At 40.9% G+C, this 24105-nt stretch overlaps 1 protein-coding gene and 1 long non-coding RNA gene across 5 annotated transcripts in view; one reads left to right on the top strand and one right to left on the bottom strand.

Annotated features, from left to right (window-relative positions):
- The first annotated feature begins 412 nt into the window (after positions 1-412).
- Positions 413-24105, top strand: part of LOC116993471 (kinesin-like protein KIF16B) — a 154842-nt gene continuing 131149 nt past the window's right edge. For all 4 annotated transcript variants that reach the window (XM_033054085.2, XM_033054086.1, XM_033054088.1 and 1 more), the window contains exons 1-4: positions 413-527; positions 16241-16310; positions 17307-17420; positions 20751-20867. In XM_033054085.2, the coding sequence (XP_032909976.1) occupies positions 481-527; positions 16241-16310; positions 17307-17420; positions 20751-20867 (348 nt within the window). In that variant the 5' untranslated portion in view covers positions 413-480. The remainder of the gene's footprint in view (positions 528-16240; positions 16311-17306; positions 17421-20750; positions 20868-24105) is intronic.
- Positions 3814-4803, bottom strand: LOC116993474. The gene is made up of 2 exons (XR_004417303.1): positions 4751-4803; positions 3814-4196 (listed from the first exon to the last, which is right to left on the bottom strand). It is a non-coding gene; the product is annotated as an uncharacterized LOC116993474 (long non-coding RNA).

Below are 24105 nucleotides of genomic sequence, written 5' to 3' on the forward strand. Positions count from 1 at the left end.
CGTTGGACTTCAGGAAGTTTCTTCACAGAAGGGGTGATTAGACAGTGGAATGAGCTGCCCACAGAGGTGATGGAGTCACTGTCCCTGGAATTGTTTAAGGAAAGACTAGACGTGCCCTAGTCCAGCTGACATTATATATACTACATATATATATATTTATATATACTTATGTGGATGGGTGGATGGCCCTATGGACAAATTCCCACGCTTCCACCCACAGCACCAGTTTTAACCCCGCCTCTCGAAGCTCCTCTTCCCGGCCTTCCTCCTCCTTCTGTGTCTCCTCCTCCTCCGCAGCGCGGCCGGGCAGGCGAACGGCGGGGGGCGTTCTGTCCCTGCGCGGCCGCCGTACCGCCCGCTGGGGCAGGTGGCGGTCGCCATAGGGACACGGCCTAGGCTGGGGGCGGCCTTGCTCGGCCCTGGCGGCGGGCGGGGCGCGGGGCGGTGGCGAGGGACAGTTCGGGCCGGCGGGGATGAGCCATGGCTTCCGTGAAGGTGGCCGTGCGAGTGCGGCCAATGAACCGCAGGTGAGTGTGGGGCCGCCCCGGCCTTCCTCGCTCCGTAAGGGGTGCGAGGAGCGCCGTGTCCCGGCTCTGCGGGCGGTGACAGCCACTGCGGAGGCGGAGCTCTGCCGGGAGTTCGGGGGCTCCCGGCGCTCGGCTGAGCCGCTCTGCCCAGCAGGAGCGACTGCTGGGAGCGCTTCTCCTCCCCGGAGGTTGGGAAGTGGCTCCCCGGTGAAGCGGAGAGGAGCGGGTCTTTTCGTGGGAAGTTCGCTCTGTCATGGTCTGAAACATTGCTTTGGTCCTTCTGTAATGACGGAAAAGTTACTCTGGTGAAGATAGAAAACTTTTTGAGAGGAGCGACTTGCCAAGGACGTACAGTCAGGCTTCTAAATGTGAAATAAACGTACTTTATCTGGAAACAGCAGCCTTTTCTACCTGCTTGAGAGAGAGACGTTGTCTAGTTCATTTGGAGCCATTATGGTTAAAGGTTATCAGCTTATTCTCAAAATATGTGTATCTATCTGTCTATCTAGGGGTATATATATAAACCAGGCAGTCTGCTGCATTCACTGTATAGGCAGTAGTTCATCACCTGCTTCCTGAGATGTGTCAGTGTAATAAACACCATTTTCTTTCATGAAATATGTGCATAATATGCACGACAGAGTTAATGGTCTAATTTAAGATTATCAGATTCTACTGCCAATGCTCTTCCTCTTCCCTTGTTCTGAAGTGATGTAGCCAGTTCTAAAGAAAAGTGGTTTAAGGCACAGACTCCTCCTGTTCTCTCACTTGATCTGATTCAGGTGTTTAAAACACACAATTTGCCACATTCTGAAAGCTGCTCAATATCTTGTTTTCAGTGAGGGAAAGACAAACCTTAGGAAAATAGAGCTGATGAAGGTAGGAAGGGGAAATCATTGCAGGTTGGTTTTTAATAATTTAGGTGGATGGAGCTGAGTGGCTGGAGGTCTGGGTTGGTGAATAATCTTGTCACACCCTCTTGTTTCCCCCTGCCCTCCTCACCATATGGTTCTTAAAAATCTTTAAGTTATTCTATATATACACTCCACTTTTCCTTCAAGAATCTCTGACAACAGTTATCATACGTCTTCAGGGTATAGCACGGAGAAGTTTTGCAGGAGACCTGTACCTGTAATCTACTAAGAGACAAGAGAGGCACAGAAATAGAAAGCACAGGGCAGAAGAGAAGGCTGGTGATTGTGATAGGCAGGGGAAACACAGACCTGTAACCTGTGAGTGGAAGTTTGCAAGTGTTGTGGTAAGGGAATATCAAAGACTGTGGATCTGATGTCTCTGCTGCCTGTGGGAGGGTAACTTCGATGGGACTGGATCTGAGCATACCAAGAAAATGATGAAAATGGCTTGTGATACAATGGAGAAGGGCAAACTTAAGAGCAGGACAGACAGAGGCCTGGTGCGATCCAAGGGGCAAGCTGAGAAAATGGCATTTGTCACAGCTGTGTGGCAACAAGCAGGTTTACTCTGAAAACTGGTGTCTGATCATGCAAACTGTGAAGAGCCTACCAGTTTAAGTTGCTAAAACTTTGGAGTTTATGGGATGATGTTAGATGTTTATGAAACATTATAAGGAAGCTGGATTTAGTGCCCTGGGATGTTGCTTTTAAGTACTGATTTTTTTCAGAGGCACTACTGGTGTTTGGTGTGGGACCCAGTACTGGGGTCACTGGTGTTCCTTGCTATCAGTCACTGCTGGACTCATGCTGTGTTTTGTGAAACTGAAATCCTACACCTGAGAGGATCCAGTAGCTTTTCCTATTGCAACAGGAAAGGCATGTTGAACTGTGAGCCAGGATCAGTAATCATATTTTTCTTAGTGGTTTCTCAGAATTGTTGGAGTTGGAAGTGGCTCCTGGAGATCATCTAGTCCACCCCCCTGCCAAGGCAGGGGCACCTTGGCAAGTGTTCCTTTGCACTTGTCTTCTCTCAGCTGTCTCCCTTTGCCTTTTTGGGTCCCTGGGGAGTTTTACAGAGGGAAGGCCTTTCTGCCCCTTCAAAAGAACTTTACAAGCAGGTGTTCATTCTCCAGCACTTAATTTCAAAATCCTTGACATGATGCTGTATGTAGTTAAATTTGCTTTGGTTTGTTTTGAAGTTTAATAATATAATGCAGCTTATTTAATGAGTCATTTTTAATTAGAGAAGACACACAGTTGATGAATGGTTATAGGAAGACTCCTGCATTATGGAGCAGTTGCACCATGTGGTGTCATAGCACTGATAATTGTGTACTAAGTCATGAACATGGATTTTGGAATGAAACGTGATGGGGAGAGGGTTGTTTAAGGATTACTTGCTGTTACATTGCTTAGCTAACAAACTTTTTTGTTTTTCTTCCTCTGTGATTTATTTTCAGTCTTTGTTTTCTCTGACTTGACCTGGAAAGAATTTGTTCATTTCAGTGGTGATATTAAAGTCCTTAACCATTCTTCTTGGAGTAATAGCCCAAACTGTGTTACACAGATGTTACACTGAAATCATTAAACTCTATCTCTGCATAATGTATTAAAAGTATTTCTAATGGCTTTACAGTTCCTGCTTTGAAACCAGTCGTAGCATGAGCTTAGGAAGTTCAGTTACTTGGTGAATCTCTGTCTGTCATTTAGTTTCTGTCATTCAACACTGAATTGCCATGACAGCCTTTAAGTCTGTGCTTATAGCTGTAAGTTTCTGTAAAGGCAGCAAAAAACCTGCCAGCTGGCTGAAGCTTGGTTTTTGTCATCAGATAGAAACCGGCAGGAAAGTGAGCTTGGGTGTTCTATGTATTTTGCTTTGGCAAGGTAATGGATTTGGACACCATGATTTCTAAAGTTCATTTTCCAGCACAGTCAGTAGAAGCATTCCTAAGATGGGATTGTTGAGAAGTGTGATCAGATTGGAGGCACTATTTGCTCACATACTGAACAGATGACTTTGGGTGACTGGTTACTAGTTGCTGTCTTCTGCATAGTGTGATACCTGGGATCCTGGTAAGCCTCACCTGATTTTGGCTTTGTTTTGTATTATGCATAGTGTCTGCACAGTTCAAATAAATGCACTGCTCTATGCTCATCTGTTCAGTGTCTTTAAAAAAGAGGGAGTAGTATTTTTCTTGCTTCCATTTAATAGTTCTTCTTTATGTAAACTAGAGTTCAATTAGTGTTCCAGGAAGCCATTTTTGTTAGTGTCTTGGTTTGAGACAATTTAAAGAAGAACATGCTGGAATGCGCTATCTCCTGCATGATTCCAATACTCCCTTTCCACCAATACAAAATTAATTCCAATAGCGGAGAGTTTAAAAAAACCACGGTTTATTAACAAAGAGGATGCCAACAGGTAGGAAAAAAGTAAATAACTGCTAGATATCAAAACTGCTAGACCTCACCACCCCACTGGAACAAAGAGACATGGCGTCAGGAAAGGCAGGAACTTAGTGGCACAGCTCCAGCAGTAGACGAAGGCTCTTCCTATCTTCCCTCGGCAAGGCAGAGGATGGTGGGCACGGCAGGCGAGCCAGCTGGGCTGGCAGCACTCGGCGTCCTTCTCCTTCCCAGCTGGACGCGGTCAGTGGCAGCTTTGGGCTGGAGTCGCTCTTAATGCGAGACGCCTCCGGCTCTTGGGTAGGAAGCTGCGGAATTCGCCCTCAAGGCAGCCTAAAGATCGCCACGGCGGCTGTTCCATGCCGAGAAAAAAGGGGGGGGGGGGGGAAGGAAAGAAAAAAAACCTTTGCCTGTGTGAAGATCGAATCACCGTGAAGCAAACACCAGCCATACAGAGCCGCGATCCGAACCTCGGCGGGCAGCTTTTATAAAACGCCTACTCCAAAAGCCAACTTAGTGCCTCCCCCAAACGTTCCCGGCTGCAGGGCCTTAAAGGTACAGGAACAATTTTTAGGCTCAGATGATTGCGGGATACATTATGACACACCCCAAGACAGTCAGTTAAATAAAGCCATCTAAAATATGCCAAATAGGAAAAAATGTTTTGATGCTTAGTAAAGAGAAATATCAACTTGATTCTTCCGAATATTGCCGCTTATTCTTGAGGCTCTCAATTTCTTGCACCTGATAGCTCTGCTCTGTTTGGCTTTTAATTCATGAATTAATAGAGGGATGCAAACTTTTTCAGATTTTTAACCCTTTTCATATCTTTCTTGTATTTGCACCAACTAATTATTGTATTTAACTGGTGGAACAAACTAAACGAAGGTCATGTGCTGTCCTTACCTGTAAAGATGCAGCTGACATCAGAACACAGGGTCTGCACTGCAGTAAGTTATTTGTGGTTATCCAGTGTTCTCAGGATTTTTAGAATTTCATTTAAATGAGTTACCTAGACTTTTTCATGGCTCTCACTGCCAATATAATGAAATAGAAATTCTAATTTGATTTCATATTTAAATGATCAGGTTTTTTTTCTCCTGCATGCACACTTTCTTGGATTTGCTCTCCAAACATTAGTGATCAATGGGGGCGGCAGAAGTACCTGTCAGACACTGTAGTGCTCTATGTGGTTATACAGCCGTTCACAATTATAGCATGAAAATTAAAAGCTTTTCTACTTGATAGTGGGGAGACAGAGAAAATAAGTTCTATTGCTTAGAGACTGCTTTTGTGTGACTCTTTGTTTGGGATTTGTTTGGGTTAAGATGTGATACTTTAATCCACAAATACAGTCTGTGTGATTATTCATTAGATGTAAGGTTGGCCCTCTTGGATAACTTCTTGGTTATGCCTGTAAGTCTAAGGCACTCCTCTTCATGCAGAGCTGGAGGCAGAGTACCTTGGGAGATTTAGACCAATATCTTCAAAAATAACTGCTTGCACAATCCAGGCTGTAGTATCAATAGCAGAGTTTTCAGCAGAGCAATGGAAGGGACAGAGATATAAAAGAAGCTGTTTTGTTTTACAAGGAACCTGTGACTGGAGTGTGTTTGTAGCAGGAAAAATAAATGAATTGGTAAACAGTGAAGAGCCAGCTGAATTCTTAATTTCCATTCTAAATGTTTACAAGTGATTTAGGTAGGAACTTACTGGGAGTATGAAATTTATTATTTAATATCCATGCTTTTAGAATTGAGAAGAGAAGCAAAAAACATGCATGGAATATGTATTATAAGATTGTCAATGCAGAGAAGAGGGAATGAATTGGTGTCTCATAAATTACAAGTTTAAAATACGAGTTACTGTATATATTTCATTTTCTCAAGTTTCTGTGTACATTTTTAATTTTCATAAGCTTATTAAGAGAGAGTGTTTTGACAAAGTGTGTGTAACCTCAATGTATTACAGGTGAAATGGGGAATGATGGAGTGATTAGGAGGAAAGACACTCATAGCTAAATATCATATCTGTCTCTGAAGTACATAGGGAAATTTTTACTGCCTCTCTTTCCAAACACTGATTGCTGGTTGTTGCTCTTAAGAGGTGTCCAGAGTGATCTCAGATATATAATTCAGAGTTTAAGTGTGGTCAAGTGTTGCCATACTGTCACATTCTGAGCTACTGTACCGATGAGGATAAGCCATTTATCAGCAAGCTGAGTTTGCTATTTCCCATAGTAACTGTTGGAACTTCCAAATTAATAATGGTGTTTGTGATTTTATTTATAATCATGTGCAATTTCTCTACTATAAAAATGAGTTGAAAGATCCTTAAGCATAGGGTGAGGCTCTGGTGTGCCTGGGGTGAATGTATATGTATCTTGCGTCTGCTTTTCTTTGTGGTTGGGTTTGAATCCAGTAAAAATTTAATTTGATGCTGGGTTGGCAAGGTGAGCCAACTGTTCTGAATGTGACTTTTTTACCTTGCCACATTTTGTGTTCAGAACCTTGAACATATTTAACAACCTCTGGCAGATTTCTTCTTTTCTTCAAAGTAGATACATTTCTCTCTCTGAGAGTAAGCTGTGCATATATGTACGTATAAGTCCCTTCATCAGTGTGCTGCTTCTGTTGTTAGCACTGTGCATAATGGTGTAGACTCATCCAGGTTCTTGGATCATGTAAACTTGATACTAAGAGCACTGAAAAAGTCTGAAAGAAGTGTTCTTAGTTTTGTAAGATACATCAAGAAGTGTTTTTACTTTGTCTCTCACCTCTTCGAGAGGAACAAACTGTAGAAAGAGTTCTATTCTACACGGAACTCATGCATCTTCTCATACATCTTCTCAGGATAGGTCCTGTACTACAGGGAGGAGCAGAGGAGTGAACATCAGCCTGACAGTATCCACATCATCTTTCCTTAATAATTGCTACCTGGTACTTGTTCATTTGTGGGTTACAAAGTGGGGAATCTGATCTGTGTTTTACTCTATAGGTGAAATGACATGTTTTTGTGTGGCCACGTGTTCAAGATGTAAAACTTGAGAGTAAAGAGAGATGGGTAGGACATGGAGATGTACCTGTTCTGCAGGGACTGTTGTTCCCTGGTTTTGGTGGTACTTGATGTCAGACATGGTGACAATGTGTTGAGAACAGGTATCAACAATAAATTATGACATAAACATTTGAGATTAGGTAAAAATGTCCTTAAGGATTATAAAAACCTGAGAGATGGTAGTTTGTCTGTTATTGCTGTCTCTAATTCTGGAATGAAGATGCAATTGAGGCAGCAGTGTTTATTAAGAATCATAGGTGCTGTATATTGTGAGGGTTCTTTAAATGATATCTACACAGATCACATATTTGAGAAAGGGATGTAGTAAGCTGCATTATAAGGCTGTAGACAGACCATTAAAAATGAGGAAAGGCTGGAGAACCTGCTGTTGAAGCAACTGAAGTAGAAGCAACAACTTGATCATAGCAGAGCATTGACTTGAAGGACTAGAAAATAATAAAAAAAAAGAGCCTAGTAACCTTACAGGAAAGTGTTGGTTGTCATATATAAGAATAAGAGCTGTCAGAAATCTTATAATCAATCTATTTTAAGGCTCTTTGATTTTTTGTATAAGAGTATTAAATAGTGGTAGATAAATAGTTCAGTCTGTTTATGCAGGAATAGAAGAAGCAGTTGGGAGGTGAGGAAAAAAGCACCCAAGTTATTTTACTCAGGAGTTTAGGGAGAACATTGCATGGGTAAAACAGTACAGTTGCTCTTCTGAAGAGCATAAGTTGAAGGTGGTCTAACCATGTGTTTGGTCAGGGTGGTAAAACACAGTACTGGACAGCTGGATTAAGGGACAGGCTCTGAGAAGAGTGTCCTTTGCTAAAATAAGAAATTCAAGTCAAGTAGAGAAGCCATCAGCAAGGATGAGAGTTGACTGGGAATTTGGATGCCACAGGTCAGGATATTCTAGAGAAACTTGTTGGACTCAGGCTTTTCCACAATAGCAAGTGTCAGCAGTGCTCAAGGGAACTGAAACTTGGGGGTAAGGGGAACTTAGGGAGCTGAAACTTAGAGGCTTAGCACTGGAGAATGGCAGCATTCTCTGGGGTTTGTTTCTCTACAGTTTCTCACTTGTGCTGAAGCACATGGTCTTTGAATACTAGTGACTTGTTTTCCTTTTCTTTCTATGCCCTTTCTTTTGGTGGTTAATTTTTGAAGCTTTTCTGCTTGGAAGCAATGGATTTGAACTTAGCAGTGTGCTGCACTCTCAGTGTAATGCTTGTTTGCAAATACATTTCAGAGCCAAACACTGAAGCTGTGGTTGGTGTTTCCCCTAGCAAGCCCCTGTGTTAATTTCTCATAAAATCCTGTTTTTGGAACCTCATTATCTGAATTATATTGGAAAAGATCAACAATAATGATTGGAGTCCTTGGTTCAAAGAGTATCAAGCTACATGTGTACTCTATGTGTTATGACTACCAGAATAGGTTAGGAGATGCAAATCTAGACATATTTTTCAGGGCTTAAATGATGAAAAGAGAAATTAAATACTTAGTTATGACTCCTTCTTAATATCTCCGGAGTAATGGAATGAAGCTAATAATGGATCAGCTTAAACAGTATGTAAGGAATTACTGCTGGTGAGATAGTGCAGGTTGAGTAAGAATCTCCTGAGGGGAATGAAAGCTCAGGGAGTTGGATAGAAGCTAATACCTTTTAAGAAGGTCATTAGAGGAAATCTTACTTCAATGGGAAGGTGAGACTAGACCTGGTTGACTGTTAAGTAGCTTCTGTGCTTCCCATTCTATCTCAGACCTCCTCTTCAGTGGTTTTTGCACAGCTTTATACACAGAAGTGAGGATAAATGGGGTATGCAGTCTTTAAAATTGGATCTTGCTCTTTTCATGTATCAAAGAAGATGAATCAGAGTCCCCAAGTTCAGAGCATTATCCTTGTGTTGGTGAGCAGCAAACCTTGAGTGGATTCGTCTGCTGCAGAAGAAGCTCCGAGGAGTTTCAGCCAAGTACTGGATTCCCAGTAACTGAAGAGTTAATAGCTGGGAGTGACAGTTAATATTCCATAAACCATCAGAGGTTAGGAAGCCCACTTACAGCCTGTGCTTGTTTTTTTGTCCTCTTTAGTGCTTTAATGCAAATACTTCAGAAGTTTTTCAAGTGTGTGGATTTGTCACAATTATTACCTTATTTTATCTGTCTCCCTCCATGGCATTGAAGAACAAAGACTTTCCAGTGTTAGCTGGGCTGGAGCACTGTGGCATCATGGACACGTGGGGCAACTTATTTAAAGTAGCCTCATGTACAGTTTGCAATCCCCAAAACTTTCTGGTCTTAAGCATTTTGGACTTAAAAGCCTAGTTTTAGAATAGTGTTTTCCAAGTCATTTATTTTAGTATTATCGAAGATGTTACCAGGCTACCTATGCATGTTACATTACTGAAATGATGAACAATAAAATACTTTCAATTCCTGCTTTTTGAATTCCCTGAGACCAGAAGAAAAAACGTGAAGAAGTCTCTCTAAATTGTAGCTTTCCTGATGAGTTGAAGCGAGAGAAAGGTGAGTCTGTTTGTTTTGTGGGCTTTGTTTATTTGAAATTAAGAGTAGTTATGAAATACATGGGATTAGCACTCAGCTCTTCTAACCTAACTGAGCCCTTGGACTTGAAGACTCTTAGAAGTCTTGAGTGTCTGAAAGGCAGGTATTGTTGGTGAGAGCAGCTGAATGAAGAGCCAAGTACTCTATTTTACAGAGTACAAAGCCAGGGTTATTTACTGAGAGCGGGTTTTTCAGAGTTATTTAACACAGTGCATAGATGGCATCAACATCTTAATTGCTGATGGGCTGAAGTTCTTATTGCTGAAGAGTCAGACACTTCAAATATTTGCTTTATGAAGACTCTTCTCCAAAAAATTTATATTGTAAATACAAAGCAATAGTGAGATGCAGAAACTTGGGAGTACACTCATATTTTTTCTGTATGCTTTTACATTGTAAAGATATTTGTAGTCAGATAACTGAACTAATTTGTTGTTCAGTGCAAATTGTTTCTGTGTGTCTCAGTAACGGAAAAAAATGACAGTAGAAAAACCTTATGAGACTTTTCTTGAGGAGCTAAAGAGACTTGACTGCAGGGAAACTGAATTTCTGAATCATGTTTTGCTGTACACAATAGGTTAAGACAATACTGTCTTTGACTGGAGATAACAGAGATAAAAGAACAATTTGGAAGAACCAAAATATTAAAAACAAGTACACAAAGTATCACATGGGCTGAAATCCAGTAGTCCTAGATAACCTTCATGGTATAACAGTATAATAATTACAAACAGAATTCCAGAGTGTCATTCATGTGTTTGAGGTTATATTTTATTTTGCTTCTGCCAAAGATGGGCTTTTGCTTACATTTTCTTAAATGCTGCTATAAGAAATGTGTAAGAAGAGGATTCGCATTTGGCTATCCTAAACTTTAGCAGTGCAGGACTAGTTCCTGCTGGTGAGATCATTACTTAACCTGGTCAGTATGCAGGCAGAGCAGGAAAGTTAGTGTTGAGGTAGTCTTCTAATTGAATATTAAACCTTTTCCAGGTTATTGGGAGATCATGGTGTGTGTAGATACAATAACTTTAAGTTAGCTGTCGTTTATGTTTTAAAAATTTGCATATGTGGCCACTCACCAGTTATGATCTGAGTTCTTGGGAGATAGAGCTACCTCACATATTATTACAAAAAAAAAATTAAAAACAGGTCAGGTACATGACTTAATATGGTGGTCAATCTGTATGTGTTACTGTAAGTGTGCATAGTTCTCCCAAGAACATCGGATATCATTTGACAGAAGACAGCACAAGGATACCTGTATGTTCATATTTTTGGAGCCTTACTGCAATATATATTAAACTGCTGGCTTTCAGTGTTGTTGGTAAAATTTATTTATATGTCTAAAAGTGTTTAATGTAGACTGTCCTTCATACATGAACCAATATGTGTGTACAAGTATAGACTTAGAGATGATTTCTATTTCATGACATATACAAGATTTCCCTTGTATTTGTATTCTCTGCCACTGGATTTATAGTTCTGGTTTCAGCTGCACAGTAGAGAAAGCCCTGGGACTGGCAAAACTCTCTCTTTTAATTATTTTTAGAATTTGCCTTTTTTAAAAATACTAGTAGGAGGGAATGGGGGAATAAATCTGCACTTGCAAATTATGAAGAGTCTGTTGATCACAGAAATGCCCATACAAAATGTGCTTTATGACAAAATTCTCTTTTAAAGTACCAGATAGGTGTAGATGTTCTGAGACAAAAGCAATCCGATCATTAGGAAGCTGTTTCTTTTAATTTCAGTGCCCAGGAGTTTTTTTCTTCTGTTTTCCTGTCTGACTGAAAGTGAGGTGGAACTCAAGAGCTGGCATAGCTCATCTGTCAGCCAGTCTGGGCTCGTTTAGGGATTTTGAATCTCTTGGCTGATGTCAGCTGGGTTTGACAGCATAGTAGAGGTCTTGAAGATAATGAAGATGCACTGTCAAAAAAAATGGGTAGCTGTCAAGGAGCCTCCAGAGCTCTCCACAACAAGGGGGAGGCTACCACCCTTATCAGCTGTCCCTGGATGCCCTGAGGACTCCTTTCAAACTGAGTCTGAAGGATTTCTGATTGCAGTTGTGCTGCTTGATGTACAATGTATAGGTGTTAACTTTAACATGTTAGTGTAAACACAGCTTCAACCACTTAATTATGGCCTTGTAGTCATATCAGTCAGCACCATGGCGTCACTTGGAGATCAGGATTTGGAGAGATTCATTCACCTTTTTTCTCTGTTGGTCTCAGGAAGCTTAGGATATGCTGTGCTATTCCCCTGTTGTGGCGACAACTGTGATTTTCTTACAGTGTAATCATGTAGTACCACTGACCCAAACCACTCTGGATTTCCAGAATGGTTTGATTAGGTCAGGTTGCTTGATTTGTTTTGGGTCTCAGCCAGCATTACATTGAAACTACAGTAATTTCACAACTATAAGGCGCACCCTTTTGACTAAAACTTTTCCCCAAACCCAGAAGTGCACCTTATAGTCCGGTGCACATTATATGATGTACAAAGTTGCGACATTTGCCACCCTGGAAGTGAGAGCCATGAGCGGGGGTGGCGGCGCCGCAGGAGCACCGAGTAGCGATGTGGGGGCAGCCCCAGGCACAGGGAGCAGCGTGGGCAGGAAGGCAGGGGGTGGCCCCAGGCACCGGGAGCAGCGCGGGCAGGCAGGTGAGGGGCGGCCCCAGGCACCGGGAGCAGTGCAGGCAGGGAGGCGTTACTACTTCATTACTTTGTTGTGCGCGGCAGCCTGAGCTGAGGGGCCACAGCCAATAGGGGCCAGCGGGGCTGCGGTGCTGGGGGCAGCACGGCCACAGCTGATAGGGGCAGGTGCGGCCAGCGGGGCCACAGCCAGTAGGGGCAGGCGGGGCCGCCGTGTGCTGAGCTGAGTGAGGGACGGGTGGCAGGGCGACTGGGCTGCCGAGCCGAGTGAGGGATGGGCGGCAGGGCAGCCGTGCTGCAGAGCCGAGCAAGGGGTCGGCGGCAGGGCTGCTCTGCGGAGCCGCGAGGGGGAACAGCATGGCAGCACAACGGAGCCACGAGGGGGAGTGGCACGGCAGGAGCGCCGAGCCGAGCGAGGGAACGGCACGGCGGCTCTGCGGAGCCGTGAGGGGGAACAGCACCGCAGCAGCACAGAGCCCCAAGGGGGAGGCAGCCCCGCAGCTGCGCCGAACTGCGTCAGCCGGCACCAGGAGCGGGCGGGAGTGCCAGGGCCCACTGCACGGGGAGGGTGCCTGGGGCTGCCTTTGAAAGCCAAAGCTGATCTGTGAAAAATGTTACCAAATTGAACCCCTGCCAGTAAACTCCATGATCGGGGGTCTTTGTTGCGCGCGGCACGGATCTTCGCGGCAAAAAAAAAAAGTGCACCTTATAGTCCGGTGTGCCTTATATGATCTACAAAGTTGTGAAGTTTGCCAACTCCCGGGGGGGTGTGTTTTATAGTCCGGTGCGCCTTATGGTCATGAAATTACTGTACTTGTTTTTGATCTTTATGGAAACAAAACCCCCAAGAGTGATGGAGATATTTTATTTACAGACTACCAGTTTTTAACTGTGTCAGATATTGAATTGCATTTTTTAAAAGTGTACTTTCTACTAAATGATTTGTTGAGCATTGAAGATGTTAAAAAAAAAACCCTAACCAAACAAAAACCTCTGACAGGAAAGAGAAATTGTGTGATACTTCAGATTGCAACAACTTTGCTTATCCTCTAGTTACAGAAAGTAATGAAGAATTTCTTGTGTAGAAAGGTTTTTGCTTGGTTTTTAAAAGCATGCAGTTGAATTCATGGTCCTCTCTTGAGTTGCCTCTGACAAAGGAAAGTGCTCTTGGTCTGTATAAATGGGACATCAGTGAAAATTCACAGTTACTATATTATCAAGGTACCAGAAAATGAAAAGTTCTTTCTGTGCCACATTTTGTGCTTATTTTTCAGTTAAATTTACCTTGAATTCTCCCAGTTCTTAAGCAACTCCCATGCTTTCACTTCGTGATTTCAGAAATACACCTTGGTTGTGAACAAGGAGATACAAAACAGGAAATAACTAACATTGTGCCCGAAATAAGTGAAAGGAACTTAGTTGAAAAGCCATTGAGCATGAGTTGGTTTATGAACTTTCAAACTGTGTTTTTGAATAGTTGAAAAACAAAACCGCACATCTGCTCTTCTGTATAATCCTTTCCCAACAGATTTTCCACTGAATTTCTACAGTCAAATGTATTTCCAGGAGTATATTTGACAGATCACCTATTTCAACACAGGTGCTCTGCAGGCAGTTCAGGTAGTAGGTGTGTCCTTGGTTGTGCAGCCTTGTAGGTTTGCTGAAGTGATCTTTTTAAATGCTCTTTGGGAAAACTGGCACTTTCTGTCCTGTCCTCTTAGGTTTTTCCCTACCACCCCACAGATGAAATGCATCTCATTCTTTCTGTTCTCTTCTGAGGAGTGTTTGACAGGTCTTCAGAATAATTCCCATAAAGGAAATCATAATATCATGAATTTTTAGTGGGTTAAGCTATAATAAATGCTCTAACGTCTGAATAGTACAGAATGGATTAATAAAAAATCACTCTTTTAATAACTTTACATTGAAAGACCTTAAAGGAAGGAACTTAAAGATTAACTTTGAAAAAGACAAAACAGATTATGCAGGTCAATAATAAAACTTTTTCTAAAGCTTTCTTTGTTGATTTATATTTGATGTCACAGTACTTTTTCACCTATTTATGATCTTTTCTCTTCTGTGGGAGGATCTTCAAAACGTTCTGGGGTGGGTAAGAGACTTAATGACCAGAGGTCATTGGAAGTTGCCTTGAAATCTGGAGATACTGCTATTATTTGGCTGTCTGTACTATGGTTTCAACCAGAGCCCCATGGAGATGCAAAAACTGCTCTGGCCTTTGCCCTCAAAATAAGCAGGGAATGTAAGGGAAGGAGATAAAGAAGCTTGACATAGAGATATATCTGTTGGAGTTCTTCTATGAACTGCCATGTTTTTTTACAGCTTCTAAATCATCTTCAGCTTGGGGCAGTTTTGTGCAACCTATGTTCCCCTTGTGAGGAAATTATTAAAACTTGGCCCAAGTAATCTGTCTAGCAAGTCAATTGCAGGAGAAGGATACTAGTTCTTTTAAGCATATCTGGTACTAACACTGACATTGTTTTATATTAAAACGTGTCAGTATTATCTGAAGTAGTTTTTCTGATTTCCCCCCCCCCCCACCCCGTTCCTCTTTCCTCCTTGCAATTAATTGCTGGATGACTAAGCTGAATTGAGCAATAGTAGAGGGGTAATTGCAGCCCTGGGCTGGTGTATTTTCTGGTGTCTGTGCCAAGAAACTTGCCTGCATATGACTGTCATTTAGTTAGGGACCACAGGATCACAGGTTATAAGTTTCCTTCCCTTGTGATCCTGAAACTCCACGTGGTATATGACAGAGCAGTAACGTCCTGGAGACTAACCCTGAGCGCTGCTGAACAGATTTGGCTCAGAAGGAGAAAATAACCTCATGTGTTGATATTTAATTAAGCATTTTTATTTGCTTAATCTTTATTCATTAATGTAGATTTTAAAATGAGTTTTGCTTTTCTTTACTATTTCTGCTGGAAAGCTGAATGTGAACAGAGTAACTGGAGAACACAGAATTGGGTGATCGTGGGTGCACCATGAAGAAGAGAAAACACTAAAATCCTGAACCTGGTTGTCCTGTTATTGGGAAGAATAACTTTTGCATTTTGTGCTGGTGCAAGTGGATATCCAGTAGTTGCTGAGATACTGTGTGATATGGTGAAGCAGAACTTTATTGCTTCAAAGCCCTCTGCCTTGCTCTGCACTGGTCAGGCACACCAGTTTGTCAGGTGACTTTAGTGGAAATGATTTTGGGAGAGGCGTGTCAACATTTGAAGAGTGAGGTTTCGTGTGCTGCGTATCTTTCCCTTCTGGCTCATATTTCCTTGTGCATGTTTTCATTAGCACAGGCAATGTTGTGCTCAAGGTTGTAATTCAGGAGCAGCCTGTATTGCTCTTGTGACTAACAATAGGGAAATTGCATCTCTGGCAAACATGTTGTTACATGCTAGGTTTAGACACCAAGCTCACAATTTTCTATGGTATTTTTGAAAACAGTCAGAAATAATTGCGAAATAAGTGTAAGTTCATGAAAACACTTCTTTGGAAATGGATTTTTTCCTTTCTGGCATCCTTATGCTTTGGGAAGCCACAAACCTCTGTAGTTCTTCTTTGGTAGTACAACCTCTCTCCTTCATTGCTATGATGTGTCAGAACTCAAAACATGTTTGGTATCTTATTTCTAAGAGAGTTTTAAAATACTAGGTTTTTGTGGTTTAAACATTCAGTCCCTGTTACCTAGAGTATACGGATAAGTGGAAACTGCTGCTACTGGAATGTTGGTGAGAAGCTAGGGTTTATCTTCTTGTGTCCTGTTTTGCTCTTCCTTAGAGCCACATATTTGACTTAACTGGGCTTTGGATCAGAGTACTTCCAGTTAAGAACAAACCTCTTAATTGACTTGCAGAGTTAAATTTCTGAAGCAGGTTCCTCAAGCTTCTGCTGTTTCTAGATGAAGAGATTTGGAGGCAAGCCCAAGTATTTCAAATATATACTATAGAAGTAAATAAATATTGGGCACAATAATTTAAATATAAAATAAAAATTAATTAATCTGAGAACTGACTGTGGCAGGCTGATGGGTGGAAATATGATTCTGGATAACTGTGGTATGTTTTATTTAATATACTTGTCTGTCGTTTTTTTTTTGCTTTTCAGGGAGAAAGATCTTAATGCAAAGTTTATTATTTCAATGGAAAAAAATAAAACAACAATCACAAACTTAAAGGTGAGTAAACACAACTTATAAAATGAAGTTATAACCCAACAGCTGCCAAAATATGACTTGACAAAACAGTGATGCTTGCTGCACTGTGGTCAATAGCCCCTAGTTGTTAAAATACAGTATTAAAGTAATGCTTTGAGGAAACCAGGTTTCACTGTTAACTTGCTACACTGTGGTTTTCTGAAGACCATACGGCTCTCTCTCATAATTTATTCAAAAGTTTATCACTCAGGTCATTATTTATCTGGGAGATGAAAGCCAACGATAGAATAGACATATGTTTCTGATAACTATTAAATCTTTGCTTCATCTGTAGAGGTCTTCTGAAATTCCCATGGAAATGAACCAAACCCAAAGTACCCATCACTTGCTTTTGCCTTTTGATGATATATTTTAACATTTCCGTCACCAAGAGAGGCCACACGCAGTAGATTGTTTTTTGCAAGGTAGTTTCTTGTGACTAATACATGAAAAAGAGTTTCAGTGTGTAGTTTCTTCAGAGTCATTTGGAGCATGGTGAGTATTGCTGAAGTACAGTGTCAGCTGTCATGTCTTGAACATGATGATTGCCTTACACAAGTTTGTCACTCCTTCTTTAATTATGACTTCACATTGAAGTGCTGTTCATGGTGCAAATGTCTCTCTGACTCCTATAAATTATATGTGTAGGATAATATCTGATTATAGTAACATCATATATGGACTCATTTAACTGAACCTGAGTATTGTGATAAAAATGTACTGTGTGGTTAGAAGCAGTAAGCTAAAATCCAAACAATTCCTGCTGTGCTGCTTCATGATGTGGCTGTCTTTCTTGCAGAAGGGCATACCTCCTGATTTTGTCAGTGTTGTTGGAATCATAATCTGACCTGTCATAACACATTTCTAAATGTATATAGTGTAATGTTAGATTTGCATTCTGATTATTTATTGTCAAGTGTTTTTAATTACTTTATCAGGATGTGTTGTACCAGCTGTTTTGTTTGTTTTTTTTAACAGATACCAGAGGGGGCTACTGGGGACACAGGACGAGAAAGAACAAAAACATTTACCTATGATTTTTCTTATTTCTCAGCAGACAGTAAAAGTCCCAACTTTGTTTGTCAAGAAATGGTAGGATTTCTGAATGTTAATAATTGATCTTTTTAGTTTCCCTTTTCTTTGGCTTGAAAGCATTCCATGAAACTTCTTTCCATTGCAAGAACTCTTCTGTAATTTAGAAATTTTCTAGGTACTTGAGAGTTTGAATTTTGCTTTGTTCTTTTTTTTAACTCATCTAACAATGTAAGTGGTATGTTTTCTATACAGCAGGCTGAATGCCTTCTTTTAAGTTCTTTTGTCTGATTAGTATTGTGTAAGGTCAAGTTAGAAAGCATCTCTAAGCGCTGAAATTGGTTTCGAAAAGCTTTTCAGAAAAAATCACTTTTGAGAAGCATATAGCTTTAATTCACTTAGAAACATCTGTTTGAAGTGTGGTGTGGATTTTTTTGGTGGCGTTTTGTTTTTTTTTTCCTTGGTCCAAAAACCTTGGTACACATTGAAGAAGATTCTTTTTTCCTCCTCCCTTGAGTATTCACTTGGGGAAAGGACAAAACAGTTTTTCTTTCTGCACAGTCAGAACAGAAAACTAAACATGGAACTGTAGGCATTTTTCAGGTGAATGGAGACTGTCTGTGACCTTGCATTTCATGTGAATATTGAACTTTTCAGTTCTATCCCATTCCCTAATAAATTTATTAAGTGAATCTCAAGTAAGTTGTGATTGCTGACTTCTCTTCTGGTTTGATGCTGTAAGCTTCAAGTGAGAGTAGTTCTTTCCCCTTAAAATAATACAATGGTTTACTGAATATCCTGTAAGCCAGCTGGGTATAATACCTTCTTAGTATGTATGCCATCTATTCAGGAACTCTTGAAGTCAGGGATGCTGCAATGGATAATCCTAAAAAACCTCACAACTAAAACTAGTCATAAGAAACAGTAAGTTGAAGCAATTTAAAAATATTTATGAGAATGACAAGGTTTACCATTATATATACCATGACTATAATTGGTGGGGAATTTAGACTTGGAATTTTTTTGTTTAACCATCAGGGTAAGTGTTATATCCTTTTATTTTCGGAATACTTATTTTATTTCAGTGAGGTATAAGGGTTTGAGCATGCATATTCTTAAACTTTCTGGATTCTTATTTTTTGATGATTACATTTTTTTTTGCTGTGTTTTTTGAAATACCAGAAAGCATGCATTTTATTTGGCATCAGTGTAGGAATACCCTGATTACTTCAGCACTGTGGCATATTGAAGTAGTAATGTATTTGAGAGCAATGATTTGAACCCAAGATTCTAGTGAATGGTTTTAGGCAGGTGTTTCAGGCTATATGACTTTGCTAGAATTTTAGGAAATGCTTTAAATTGAGCATGCAGAATCAGCTCTTTATTTATTTTAACTAAAGCAGTTTCGATCATATATTTTTCTGGAAAGCTGTGTTAGACAAGACCACATTAGAGGAACCCCAGGAAGAGATTCATGGTGTTAGTAGGCTCTTGCAGTGCAGGTTACTTCCAGAATCCAAATTTGCTGTGAAACAATGAAGTTAATTGTTGTCAAAATAACCATTTGCAAAGTAAAGTTGAATGTATACAAATAGATACCCGAGTTGTGGTCTGTACTGATGCCCAGTTTCCACATGTAAGTGATAAATTTCCCATTAGAAAATTTTTCCTTTTGGTGCCATTTACTTGTTTCAGAGTGGGTCAGGTTGAGGCAAGATTACTATAACTTGCCCATGTCAGGAGTCTGTAGAAATAAAAATAAATTAAAATGTCCATGTAGTGATGGCTACAGCAACCTTGAGCAATAATTTTTTTAAGCTGTGAGTTTTATGATTGGTAATGATAGGATAAATTGTAAACATGGCTTCAATGTCTGTGTTCAGTATTTTGCTGTTACAGTGTATTCCACAACCATGGATACCTTCTTTATCTGTATTGGCAGGAGTGTGAACTTTTCTTGCTCAGCTATAAAAACTGTTTCTCAGGTGTTGTTTAAATTACATTGTGTGCAGCACTTCAAAAACAAAAGGAGTTTTTAATCTGTAGGAGTGCAATTCCTAAACATATGCTGCACAAGCTACTGTTTTGCTTGTGTTAATAATTTCATATTTAATTGGAAGACTTTGTAGTTAAGCTCTTATCAAGTTCCTGCAGACATTACAGTTTACTGCACCAATGGCATAGAAGGGCCTCTTTTTCACGTTCATCTTGCCAGGGAATAAAATTGATCTTGATTATTGGTGATGTGGTTGCCTAGTGCCCTTTGTTCATGATTGTTTTATTTTTCCATTTGAAAGGCAGAAAAATAAGAAGTGGAAATGTGTCTAATACTACATACCTTATTAATATGCCTTGTAGATGCAAACTGCACTTTAGTATTCCAAAGTTTGAGTGGGGATGGCAATTCGCCATCAAGCTTCTTAGTTTGTATTCCTGACTGAGAAACAAATAGAATTTTGATATTTACTGCCCTGTTGTGACAAAGGGGTGTCCCATCCAAACAAACTTTTCTTTTTTTTCAGTTAATATTTTAATTGGGACAAATGCTGCACCAAGTGTTACTCCTTGGCCAGTGAGGGGTATGGATTGAAATGAGGGGTAATGGTGATGAAAGGTCAGGTAAATCTGCGAGGGATGTTGGAGCCAGTATTGTAGAGGAAGGTGATGAAGGCATCTGGTGAGAGATGAATTTACTACGTGAGAAAAGAGTCCCATATTATGAGAGGTGGAGAAGGGATCATTACTAATTATTACATGTTGAGGGTAAAAGAGAAGGGGTTAAATGGTTTAACATTAAAAACAAGTTTCCATGTTTGCCAACCTAAAAAGCATTGCTATGTGAAAGCCACTTAGGGGGAAAATACAGAGAAGATTATGGGTCATGTTCTTATACTTGATTAAAGCAAAAAACCAAAACCAAGAAAACCAAACCCTCCAAAAAAACAAAGGAAGAAACTGACAGCATAACCAAATGTTTCCTTTTGAGAGGGGACTGGATATTAGCAGAATGTGGAGAGTTGGTGAAGATACAAAAAGATAATAACATATATAAGATACAGAAAGATAATAACAATAATGAAAAGTGAATGGAGTAGCTGAGATTGCTGAAAGAAATTGGGGCTTTAGAAAAGAAAGGTAGCAATTTGGCATGTCAAGTATTCGATGACAGAGAAAGAAATACAAAACAAACCACTGCAGTGCTGCAAACAGAATATGGTAGTAAGAATTAGAATTTTATTTGAAATACTAATTTCTTCTCCTATAGTAAATACCTCTATGTTTTGCTTCTGTGTTGTGGTATTCTTCAATATTTGCCATGCTGGGCTGATGCTGATCTTATTCCCCAAGCTTCTGTTGACTTAAATTTTTTTTTTTTTTTTTCATTTTTAGGTTTTCAAAAATCTTGGTATGGATGTGCTTAAATCTGCTTTTGAAGGTTATAATGCCTGTGTTTTTGCATATGGACAGACAGGATCTGGGAAGTCCTATACCATGATGGGAAATGCGGTATGTTGTGTTTTCATAGAGCCAGAATACCAGGTTGGAAAGGTCCTCAAGGATTGTGTGGTCCAGCTTTTCTTGGCAAAAACATGGTCAAGACAAGATGGCCCAACATCCTGCTCAGATGAATCTTAAAAGTGTTGATTGTTGGGGAATCTACCACTCCCCTGGGGACATTATTCCAATTGCTGATTGTTTTGATGAAAAATGGTCCTCTTTATATCCAGTCCTATTCTCTTCAGGAGTAATTTGTATCTATTACCATTGGTCTTTTGCATGTGACTGCTTGTAAACAGGAGTCTCTTATCTTCTCTGTAGGCACTTGTTAAATATAAGGTCTCTTCTCCTTTTATTCTCAAGGCTGAATGAATCCAGCTCTTTCTGCCTTCACATGGCAGCTTCCCAGTCCTTTGGTCATCCTTGTCTCCCTTATCTGGACCCTTTCCAACCTGTCCACATCTTTTTTGTATGGCAGAGACCAAAACTGAATGTAGTATTCTAGGTGTGGCCTGATGAGTGCTGAGTAGAGTGTGATAATGACTTTTTTATCTCTGCCCTGGTTTTTATGATGCAGTCCAGCAATCCTGTTGGCTTTCTTTGCCACACTATTTGCTCAGATTGTGCTTGCTGTCCACAGGACCCCCAAGTCCCTTTCACAGAGCTGCTCTCCAGCCAGATAGAGCCCAGCCTTTGCTGCACTCCTGGATTATGTTCTCTCATATGCAAGACCTTTCATTTATTGAACTTCATAAGGTTCTTGTTAGCCCACTATTCCAGCTTATCCAGGTCTTCCTCCAGGGTTGTTGTCCCTTCTGAAATGTTGACCTCCCCACTCAGTTTGGTGTCATCATCAGACTTTGTTGTGGTACACTTGGTCCCAATGTTCACGTCACTTATGAAGAATTAAACAGCTTGGGCCCAGTATTAATTCCTGGAGTCCTAACTCATGAGAGTTTTACAGTTTTACAAGGAGCTGTTTGCCACCACCCTCTAAGTGCGGCCTGTAAGCCAGTTCCCACCCACCACACAGACCCCTTGTCTAGACCATAACACTGTGGTTTCTTTAGCAGCAGACTGTGGGAAACCATGTTGAAAGCCTTGGAGAATTCCAGGTAGACAGTGTCCACTTCTTGTCCCATATCAAACGAGCACATGCTTATGTTTGTTGTAATGGATTAAAGTTATGCTGTTGCAGGAGCATGGTTTTATGGAATTTAAAAGCTTCTGTCTGTATGCTACTAACCCTTTCATGTGTCACACCTTCTAGTAGTAATCAGATGTTTTGGAAGTTGTTTCTTTTAAGGAAAGATATTTATAGTTGGAAGAAGTTTATTTAAGTGATACTCTGCTGTTTTGGACAAAACTCAGTACAGTAAATTCACGAATACAAGCCGCACTGACTATAAGCCACATCTCTGGGTGTTGGCAAATATTTCGGTTTTTGTCCATAAATAAGCCGCTCTGTCGTTCGCAGCGAGGACCCACGTGCAACAAAGTTGCCAAACAGTAACAGAACGGTGGCAGGGCGGGGTTTACTGGCTCAGCTAAGGCTGTGCAGGCTCGGCCCGCTAGGGGCTGCTGACGGGGCCAGGTAGCCCAGCCCGGCGCTGCCGCCCGGCGGGGCCACTGGGGGCCAGCCACCGCTGCCACTGGGCTTGGTCACCACGGCCCAGCGCTGCCCTGTGGTGGCAGGCAGGGACGGAGCCCCCCGCCGCCTCCCAGAGCCGCGGCAGTGGCGGCCCGGGTCCCCCCCCTCCTCCCCGAGCCACGGCCATGGCGGCGCGGGGCCCCCCTGTCTCTCCCCCGGGCTGTGGTAGAAGAGGGAAGGAGGGAGCTCACCCGCCTCTCTCCCCGCCCCCCGTGCTGCCTGCGGGGAGCCAGGCTCCACCCGCGGTGGAACAGAGAAGCAATTTGTAACAATCGCAAAATGCCGACTCTGCAGCAGCTCGGCTCGGCACTTCTGAGGTTGTAAATGTCAGAAAATTATTCACATATTAGCCGCTCCTGAGTATTAGCTGCATTTCCAGTTTAGGAGCAAAATCTTAGTCAAATTGGTGCGGCTTGTATTCGTGAAATTACTGTAATTTTTGTTCAGTAACAAAGCCAAACATTTCAAATGTTACTGCTGATTTTCTCTACCCAACTTGAAAAAAAGGAGATACTGATTTTGAGAAAATTAATGATCTGCTTTTTTCTGAAGATATGTGCTTTTTAAACCTCTTCTGAAGAGTCAGAAGACTACAAAGGTTCTTAGAGAAGGCTGTCAGGTGAGAAGCAGAAATTGAGCATGACAGTAGTTCATCAAACCCTTATGAGATTATGCAGGAAATGTAATTTTAAGGACTATGTCCTATTGAGCACTGCAGGAAGAGGAAGGTGTGATAGGAGGTATTTGGCAGTTTGTGAGTTAAGGATGGGAGGGTTTCTCGCAGTGACCTCTGCGACTGTTCAAGGACAGAGAGAACCTGTTAAACTTTTGGGGTGGAGCAGTTTAGAAAGGCTGAGTGATGAAGCCTGTTCACCAGGCAGCCTCTGCAAGTTTCATTTGTTAATCATTGGGAAAAGAAAAGTATTGTGTCTTCTCTCAGTAGAAATGAAAGGAGAATATTAACACTTATCCTCCTTTGGATAGATCACTCTTCTGAAATGTAGTAAGATTGGGCTCTTTGCACCTCCTCTAGTTTAGGAGAGTAAATTAGCTGTAAATCTTTTTCTTTCAGTTGTCACAAAATAAGTAGCTTTATATTTACCTCAATATCATAAGCAGAATACATGTTTGCAACCAGAAGAGATCTCACGACCTAGGTGTGGATTTCTACTTCAGAAATTTATAAAAGTGACATTTTTATGAGACTGCCTCACTATATATAATGACTGTAATCATCAAAACAGTTTGCAAATGAATAGATACTGAAGTTTGTTTGACACTATTCTGTAATAAAGATCTAATCTTCTTGGCATGATACATAAATACTTTAATCTGGCTTTATATAGAGTGCATATAAAGTACACTTAGCTGGCAAGTTAAATGCTTCAAAATTGATGACCCTGTCAGAGAAACTACAGTTCTATAAGAAAACTTGAATTGAAAATAAATACTCCTTTTTCCCTACTTTTCTTTAAAAAACCTGGGTTCTGTTCTCATTTTGTTTTCAATATTTGCTGTATTTGGCTCTGGAAGGCTTCTTCTGCAATTCTGTGTACAGCAATCATTTCAAGAAATATTGGGCCAGTTAGAATATTG

This window comes from Catharus ustulatus, chromosome 3 (assembly GCF_009819885.2).
Source record: "Catharus ustulatus isolate bCatUst1 chromosome 3, bCatUst1.pri.v2, whole genome shotgun sequence".
NCBI classification, from domain to species: domain Eukaryota; kingdom Metazoa; phylum Chordata; class Aves; order Passeriformes; family Turdidae; genus Catharus; species Catharus ustulatus.